This window comes from Rattus norvegicus, chromosome 1 (genome assembly GCF_036323735.1).
Source record: "Rattus norvegicus strain BN/NHsdMcwi chromosome 1, GRCr8, whole genome shotgun sequence".
In the NCBI taxonomy this organism is placed as follows: domain Eukaryota; kingdom Metazoa; phylum Chordata; class Mammalia; order Rodentia; family Muridae; genus Rattus; species Rattus norvegicus.
The window spans coordinates 91,901,608-91,910,783 of record NC_086019.1 but is presented as its reverse complement, the minus strand read 5'-3'; the positions used below and the strand labels follow the sequence as shown (position 1 = coordinate 91,910,783).

Genomic DNA, 9,176 nt, shown 5'->3' with positions numbered 1-9,176 from the left:
CATACTTACATACAAACATACATACATACATACTTACATACAAACATACATAAATCTTGTTTTTAAAAAAGGTTTTATTATATATACAGTGCTCTGCCTGCTCATCAAGGACTTTGACCTTGTTTTGATCCCCAGGACAGGGTTGAAGGCAAGAATCATTTTAAATTGTCCTCTGACATCCACATGTTCACCATGACACATACACACCCCCCCCCCGAATAAGTAAATGTCACAGAATAAAAAGACTTAGTGGCAGCTGTCATCTTTGTTGTTGGTTTGTTTTTTTGAGATAGCTTAGGCTTTCTTAGAATTCAATATGTAGCCCAGGCTAGCCTCAAGGCCACAGCAATCCTCCTGTTTCAGCCTTTGAAGTGCAAATTCTGCCACTAGAATCAAGAGCCACTGTATCTAGATGCTTATCTGTTTCTGAGTGAGGGCTTTGCTATGTAGCTCAGGCTAGCTTTGACCCTGTGACCCTTTTGTCTCAGCCTCCTGAGCCCTGGGATTATTGTGCTGGTAACTGTCAGTCCATCTTCCCTACAGTGGCCTAAATCTGTCCCTGGCTTGCTGTGACTTCTGAATGGTGTCTTTGTGTCTGTTTAGATCACGGTCCTTCATGTCTGTCCTTATTCCGTGCCCGTTTCCTCTTTTCTTGTCTTTCCAGCTCTGTGTCTTCCCCTCTCTCTGTTTTGTTTTCCCTACCCTACAGGGGTGTGGTCATGGGAAGCCGAGTTTAAGAGGGTGGTACCAACCCAGGCCACCTCCATAAACACAGGACATCCTGTGGGACGGAAGGGATGTGGTGAGATAGAAGTGGCCCTTCTGGGACCACCCTCTCCTGACCCAGCCTGAGCCACCTTTCAGGCCCTTACCTCCCGCCACGACTCTCTTTGGAGTTCAGTCCCAGGGGTCCGAAGTCTTTCCCTTGGTTTTCATAGCCTCTTACACACGTGGTGTCTCTCCACAGGCTCAGCTCCAATCCTAAACCTATTTCTGGTACTTACTCTTCTCTATGGTCCTACAGTCTCAAGTCATCCATCCTACAGCTGGCCCCATAGGTGTCCTTGCTGTCCCTTCGTCACCCTCCCCTCCTATGACTGCTCCCCTCCTCCCTAGGGACTCTACCCTGGGCTCCATGTCCACTTGCAGCTGGTCACATCCAGTAAGGAAATTATTGGCTCCCTGCTGCTTTCACAGCCAGGTTCCTGCTTGTGCATGTGTGCCTGGCCCCTGCCTCCCTCTCTTCCTAGTTTCATTGAATTGGTGGCTTCCCTTCCTCATTTCAGCCTAGGCCAGCTACTTAGAGACCCCTGAAAGTGTTAAGGTCTATTGTCTCTCAGCACTAGAGCAGCAACCCTCTAACTATTCCAATTTACAGAGAACTGGATGGCTCAGAAAAGTTAGGTCACTTAGCCCCAGAGTGGCAAAGCTGGGGCTTAAACCCAGGTAGGAACCAGTGTGGTGGTGCAGGTCTGTAAGTCCAACTGGTTGAGAGGCTGAGGCACGAGGATTAAGAGTTCAGTGGCAGCCCAGACTACAAAGACTATTATATATCTCAAAATAAAAGATAAAGTGGAGATGCTGGAGAGATGGCTCAGGGGTTAAGAGCACTGACTGCTCTTCCAGAGGTCCTGAGTTCAATTCCCAGCAACCACATGGTGGCTCACAAACCATCTGTAATGGGATCCGACGCCCTCTTCTGGTGTGTCTGAAGAGAGCAATAGTCTACTCACAAACAGAAAATAAACAAGTCTTTAAAAATAAAATAAAGCTTTTTTTTTTAAAAAAAGAAAAAAAAAGTAAAGTGGGGTGTGGTGGCACACACCATTAATTTTAGCACTCGGAGGCAGAGGGAGGCGTATCTCTGAGTTTGAGGCCAGCCTGGTCTACAGAGGGAGTTTTTGGATAGCCGGGGTTACATAGAGAAAGCCTACCTTCAGAAAGCGGGAGGAGGGCCTGGGAGGCTGGGAGTATGGCCTAGTGGTATGGTGGTTATCTAGAGCATGTACAAAGCCCTAGGCTAGACCTCTAACACCACAATAAACAGATTAATAAGAGAGCTGGCTTTTAAGCATGTCTCTTCTTCCCCGCCCTTCGGTTGAAGCTCATCACTTCAACAATGTCTGTACCGTCGTTACATTTTCCCCCGATGGGTGATGCTCCCGATTTGCTCCCTGGCCCCGGCGCCTCTTAGCTCTAGTGGCCCAGGTTGCATGCTGTTCCTGTGCTCAGTTTTTAAGAGGCATGCCCCAGATACCACGCATTTACATCTCTGCAGATGAAGGTCAGATGCCTAGGGAAAGAGCTCACGTTCTGCTCAAAAGGCAAAGCGTCCGGACCGTCGTCCTGGTGCCTTTAGGATAAGTGTGCATCTGAGGTCCTATCCCTTTCTCCAGGCCTCTGAGCTCAGGATGGCTGTGTGCACTCTGGTACAGCGAAGCTCAGGTTCTACTCCAGAAGGACCCGCCTCCTCAGCCAGCAGATTCCAGGGCCCACTGCATTCCAAGCTAAGTGCCAGCCCTGGCTGGTACTGGGACTTCTTTTTAGACAGCCTTTGTGTATTCAGGCTATGACACCCTGGGGTAGCTCCCCTCCGTAGGCATTCACCACCAACAGGAACTGTCCTCAGCCACCTCTTCTTCCCTCTTTATTTCAGTAGTTATGAACACCTACTGTGTACCTGAGCCTGTGTGAAAAGTACATCTTAGCTGGAGGCTGAGGCAGGTGCACTGACACGAGTTCAAGGTCTGTTTAGACTCCATTTTGGACGCCCTGTCTCAAAAAAGCAAACAGCCACCTGTGGTGGCAAACACTTTTAATTCCAGCATTCTGGAGACAGAAGCAGGTGGCTCTCTATGTGTTCAAGGTCGTCCTGGTCTGTTTAGGGAGTTTCAGGACAGTCAGGAATACCAAAACAAACAAACAAACAAACAAACAAACAAAAACAAAAAAGTACAAAAAGACAAAAATCCGACCAACCAAAAGAAAAAAAAACAATAACAAAGCATAATAAATACCTGGGGGGTGGGGTGGGGCACAAAACAACAAGTCTGAGGCCAGCCTGGGCTACATAATAAATTCAAGGCCAGCCTTCTCGTATACGTAGTGAAAGCCTATCTCAAAAACCACAGTTGCGCATGCCTGTAATCCCAGCTTGTAGGAAAGTAAAGGCGGAAGGATCAGGAGTTCAAAGCCAGCCTCCACTAAAGAGTGAGCTAGACGCCAGCCTAGGATTCAGAAGCCTCTTCTAAAAAAAGAAAAAGCGGGAGACCCTCGCTAGACTGATCACGGTTACATCGTAGATTCCTAACCAGGCACAAGGAGGCGCCGCAGAGCTCGGCTCGGGCTCCTAAGGTCTCAGCCTCAGCAAGGGGCTGTCGATGTCCTGCGGTCTAGGCACAGGAGTCTCCAAGGCTTGGGTTCAGGAGCCAGGAGGATCCTTAACTTGGCACCAGCTATCCTGAAGCCATGTCCATCCGCTTCTGTTGGTGGCCCGCCTCAGCCACTTCCAGAAATGGGCACAGCTTCCTCCGTTCCTCCAGGAAACCTAGCTCCGCCCACCCCTTCTGGGCCCCTGGGGCTGCGTGCAGCTCCCGCCTCTCCAGCTCCACCCCGGCCGGCCGCAGTCCTGGAGTTTCCGGCCCCTGGGGAGATCCAGGAGCGGCCCTACGGTGTCACAGTCCCCAGATTCAGGACCCATCCTGCCCTTTGGGTGGCAGTCCAGCACCCGCCTCCCCCCGGCCCCGCCCCGGCTCCTCCCTTCCTACCCTCCCCACCATCCTTCCGCTCTTGGGGCCCTGCCCTGCCCTGCCCCCACGGCCGCCAGGAAGGACGCAGCCTGGGTCCCGTGCCAGAGCTGTGAGTGTGCGGCCCCTCCCAGTCGGGCCAGGAATGCAGCTGGACCGCGGGGGCGGCCGCAGACACCCGGCTCCGGCCAGGCCCAATGCGCTCAGGCAGGCAGGTGGCCCCGGCTTGCCCGGACCTGGAGAGCTTCTACGTGGAAAGCCAGCTGCCTGGCCCTTAAGGTCCTGTTTTCTCTCCACTAAACTTAGTGGTTTTATTTTGGGAGACCTCTTGAAAGCTCCTGCCCTTTGCTCAAAGATATATACCGGGAGTGCGTTTTATTCTACTATAACCGTGGGAATGTCACGGGATTACAAGTTTGATGTTATTTCATCCCTGATCGGCACAGATGTAAAGAAGCACACAGACTTGGTATTTCCCAAAGCTGGTTTTAATTTCCAAAAATTATGAGGTCTCTTCCCACACTGGGGATAATAGGATGGGATAGCCCAGACTATTATCCCAGTCCAACCCCCAGCCTAGCCCAAACACCATTGCTGTCTCTGGGTCCCGTCATTTCACCACTGGGAGCTTATTTCTAACTCCCTCACTGGCCAAGACAGGTGGATGGATGTGAAGTTTCCAGGACTCAGCACTGTCTCTCCAAAGTGACCCTGGGTCTCCTCTGTGAGGGGAAGCCATCTGTGTCACGTCAAAGTGGATTGGTGTAACCACCAGGCTCAACTCAGATCCAAGTCAATCATCCCTGGGTCTAAGGGTCAGCGCCCAGGTCCTGGTGGCCGTTCCAGTGCCTGTGTGCCTACTAGTACATCCATGAGGTAGTCCAGCTCAGCCTCATCCAACTCTGGAGTTTCCTCCTTGGCTGGGCCATTCTCAGGGACAGGTTTGAGACCCTCAGAGGCTGGTAACCAAAGTTCACTGTCATACATGGAGGTATCAATGTCCTCAAACAAACCCTCCAGTCCATCGTCCAACAGACAGCCCGTGGCTGGGCCTAGCAAGTCCAAGGCACCCAGGTTGGGCAGGACACCCCCGACAGAGCGGCCTGGAGGCCCCTCGTCTGCTTGGGGTTGGGGGACCTGGTTCAGGTCCTCAATATGACTGAGATCTTCCAGGAGGCTGGCCATGGAGGCTGAGAGGCCGGCGTCTGAGCTAGACAGAAAGTTATCTGCCACAGAGGGGGCTGTGGGCTGAATGGGCTCAGGTGGCAGGACGGTCGTAGGCTCCATGGACGCCTGAATTCGTCTCAGTGTGTTCACCACAAGCACCAGGTGTCGGAGGTCTGGTTCGCTCTGCCGAAGGCTGTGGTGGAGCTTGACCACCGAGAGGTCAAAGAGAGAGCTAGAAGCCACGGTTGCTGGGGTCTGTGCCACTGCTGGGCGGCTTTGATCCAACCACCACGAGTCCACTGAGAGGGACTCCATTGTTTCTTCCTCCTCCCGCTTGCGCTTCAGACCTTTGCTCAGCATCCTCTGCAGGGAGGAAGGAGTCATTCGGTTATGGAAAGCCAATACGCAGCTCTCACAACTGCTGTCAGTGTGATCCTGACCAGTCAATTGACCTCCGAGGGCTAGGTTTCCTAAGCATATTTATTTCTAATGAGATAGGGTCTCATGGAACTCAGGCTGGCTTTGAACTTGCCAGGTAAGCCAACGTCTGCTTTTCCCTTCTCCATCTCTCCAGTGCTGGAATTAAAGGTGTGTGCCACCATCCTTGGTATATTTGATGCTAGGGATGGAACTCTGGGCTTCTTGCATGTAAAACAAACATTCTACCAACTGAGCTATATCCTCAGCCCCCTCGGTGAACTCCTAAGATACAGATAGCATCTATGCTAGAAGTTGCTAACACAGATTAGATTCAAAGAACAAAAACGTAGTCATTAGTACTTGAAATTTTACTTTTATTTTAAATTTTGTGTTTGTGTGTGTGCATGAAAGTGCAGATGCCCAAAGAGGTCAGCTGCCAGGAGTCCCTGGAACTGGTTTTAAAGTAATTGCAAGCCATCTGATGTGGGAACTGGGAACTGAACTCAGGTCCTTTGTAGGAATAGCAAGCTCTAAGCCCACATAATTAGTACTTATTTATAAGCACTTTTGGGTTTTATTCTTTTGAGACAGAGCCTCACAACTGTAGTCCAGGCTGGCCAGCCATTCCAGGCAATCCTCCTGTCTCCGTCTCACAAGGGTTAGGATAGTGTGTGTGCCACTCCTTGATTGCAAATGCAGTCATCAACACACAGAGTATCTGCTATATGCATGGGCCATTAAATAATCAAATGTACAGAAACTGGTAGGAAGATGCCATCTTGGAGGTAGTCAAGGCAGGTCTTTCTAAGAAAGATACATTGAAGATGAACCCTGATGTATGCTGTGTAGGCTATGGAGAACCTGGGCCAGGTTTTCCTGAGAGGGCCAAAGGAAGACTGAGAGAGGTAAACCTGAACTGGGAAGGAAAAAAAAAAAAAAAAAAAACAAACCACACACTAGGAGCAGGCGCAGAGTGACACAGTAGGAGTCCCGGTGGGGGTGGGGAGCAGGCAGAAGGAGGCGCGAGCAGGAGTAGGAGGAGGCTTGGATTTTCAGAGTGTCAGGACAGAGTCATGGAGGGTAGGGTCGAGGCAGGAAGATGAGTGGTGACATTAGTTGGCAATGTCTCTAGAGGATCCCGGGTAGCTGTTGCCTAGGGCAAGATTGGTGGTGGGGCAGCATCGGGTGTGTGTGTGTATGAAGGTTTGGGGATAGAAGTGGGCCCAAATTGCCTGCCTTCCGAGGCTGCAGCACTTGTTGGGGTGCTGACCGCTTGAATGTAAACCCTAAGATGTTAGCAATCATTCAAGGAAGCGGTGGATCCCGAACTTATTGAGGAAAAAGAACCGACAAGGGAAACCCTGAAGGGCCGCAGGAGTTAAGTCATTGACAGAAGTTTGAAAATCCGTACTTTCTTCCAAGGTGAGAGGTCTAGAGTTTGGAACCCCTAGCCCTATCTAACGGGGGCATAAAGACTGCAGGGTCTCAGTCCCGGGGACACTAGCCTAGATCTGGCAAGACAGTAAAAACCGAGTCTTTGCCCTTTTCGCTGAAGACCCGGGAGCCGGGAACCGCAGGAATTCAGCCCCCACCCCGACTCCGCCCCTCGAGTCCCGGCGCCCCCTAGCGGTACTCCGACCTGGGTCCCCCGGGACTCCGGCCCCTCTGACCCCGGGATCCTTTAGATTCTCCGGGGTCCTGCCTGTCTCTCCCGGGTATAGCAAGCCGCGACCCCCGCGGGTCGCTCAGCTAGCCCGGCCTCCCCTCGCTTCCGGAAGGCAGTGGAGGCGGCTCCTCCCGAAGCGGCGGCGGCGGGGGCGGATGAGTCACGCAGCCGGAGCCAGGGAGCCGGCGCCTCCGCCCCCTTCTCGGGCTCCGACGTGATTCACCCAGCCCGGCCGGGCCGGGCGACACATACAGGCCCTGGCCCTCGATCTCGAACAGCTCTGGCGAACATCTACCTAACTGAGGTATCGAACACGCTAAATATCCCGGTCGCCCGTACCCTCGTCTTTCCCTACCAGGCCCCTTCATTTACATACCCAGATCACTCCCGACCAATCAGAACGAAGAGGGAGCCACACGCAGCCAATCAGGAAGCGGCTGCCGTAGCATCGCTAGCTCGCTGGGCTCCAGCAACCGACACCTGGGACGGCAGGCGCAGTTCTGATTCGGGCGCACGACTCCAGACACTCGACAATCCCTAGTTCCCGCCCACTCGCGTGGCAGCCCCGCCCTCCAGCTCCGGGATCCGCTCTCGTTGGTGGTGGTGGGCGGAGCCTGATCGGGGACGTTCCAGAAGGAGGGGGGAGCCTGTCTCTAAAGCGCATGCCCAGGAGGACTGCCTGAGCGAAGGGACAAACTCTGGTAGCGATTTCCCTTGTGGGGCGGTGACAGGTAGGGGTTTGGGCCTTTTTAAAGTACAGGCCTGTCACTTCATGGTGATTTTAGAATACTGTATGACTTCTGGAAGAGGACCTGCCTCTTGAGAGTTACAAAATTAACAGTTTTCTCAGTAGGATTTACGATACCGGACTCAATCTACAGTGGGACAGCTGGATTCTGCTACTATTAAAGATGGGAGTAAGGTGGGGACGGAATGACACCAGGGTCACGTCCTGGGCATCAGTTCCGGAGTAGCTGTGTGACTTTGGGCAGCAGTTTAAGTCCCTGAAAATAATTTCCTGCGGGGCGTGGTTGTTCACACCCATAACACCAGCATGGAAAGACTTAAAGCAGGGGGATTGCTTTGAGTTTGAAGCCAGCCTGGACTTCAGAGTGAGATCCTGTCTTTAAAAAAGAAAGAAAGAAAACGACGAACTTTCGTTACTTTAGTTTTTGTGACAGTTTCACTAAGTTGCCCAAGTTAGCCTGGAAAACAGAACAGCCTCTCAAGTGACTGGAACCACAGGCTTATGCCACGCCTAATAGTCTTTTTGGTTGTTTGGTTGTTGGGTGGTTAGTTTGCTTTTAGTTTAGTTTTTGTGTATATGTATGTTTTTGTATGTTTTAGTTTGGGGTTTTCGTTTCGTGTGACAGGGTTTTTCTGGATAACAGCCATGGCTGTTCTGTAACTCGATCTATAGACCAGGCTGGCTTCTAACTCAGAGATTCACAAACCTCTGCCTCATGAGAACTGGGATTAAACGCCTGAGCTCCACAGTGGGCCTTCAGCTAGTCTTAAAACACGGCTGGAGAGGTACAGTTTAGTGAAAGAGTTCTCGCCTAACATCCCAGCATGTTAAGCACCGGAGCTCAATTGCAGCACTGAAAAAATAAAATGAAATAAAATGGCCGGATGATTTACTAAGGTTAGGATATCAGGGGCTGGAGAGGTGGCTCAGTGGCTAAGAGTGCACAGGACCTGGCTCAGTTCCTGGTTCAGGTTCAGTTCGGCACCCACATGGCGGCTCACAACTGCCTGTGACTATAGTTTTAGGAGATCCAACACCCTATGCTGGCTTTCTCAGGCACCTGATACACATAGTACATAAACAGACAAGCAAGCACAAACACAAACAGTAGAATGTTGGGCTGAGGAGATGGCACTCCTCAGCTGGGCTGTGGTTAAAGGCACTGGTGCTGCTGAGTGACAAGCTAAGGTCTGTCCCCAGGGCTCCATGAAGAAACCCTGTCTTGAAAAACAAACAAGCAAACAAACGAACAAACCAAGGAGCTAGTCTGTGAAGCTGGAGAGGTGAGTCATCTGTTAAGAGCACTGTCTGCTCTTCCAGAAGACATGGGTTTGATTCCCAGCACCCACACAGTAGTTCAACAACAATCTATATTCCAGTTCTAGGGAGTCAGATGCCATATTCTGGCTTTTGTGGGTACCAGGCACCT

General features: G+C 51.6%; 1 protein-coding gene across 1 annotated transcript; it reads right to left on the bottom strand.

The window, feature by feature from the left end:
• Positions 1–4,218: 4,218 nt before the first annotated feature.
• On the bottom strand, positions 4,219–7,487 carry Sertad1 (SERTA domain containing 1). Its single transcript, NM_001007735.1, has 2 exons — positions 7,376–7,487; positions 4,219–5,276 (listed from the first exon to the last, which is right to left on the bottom strand). The coding sequence occupies exon 2, from the start codon at positions 5,271–5,273 to the stop codon at positions 4,563–4,565; it is 711 nt and encodes a 236-aa protein (NP_001007736.1). The 5' UTR covers positions 5,274–5,276; positions 7,376–7,487; the 3' UTR covers positions 4,219–4,562.
• Between the last annotated feature and the right edge of the window lie 1,689 nt (positions 7,488–9,176).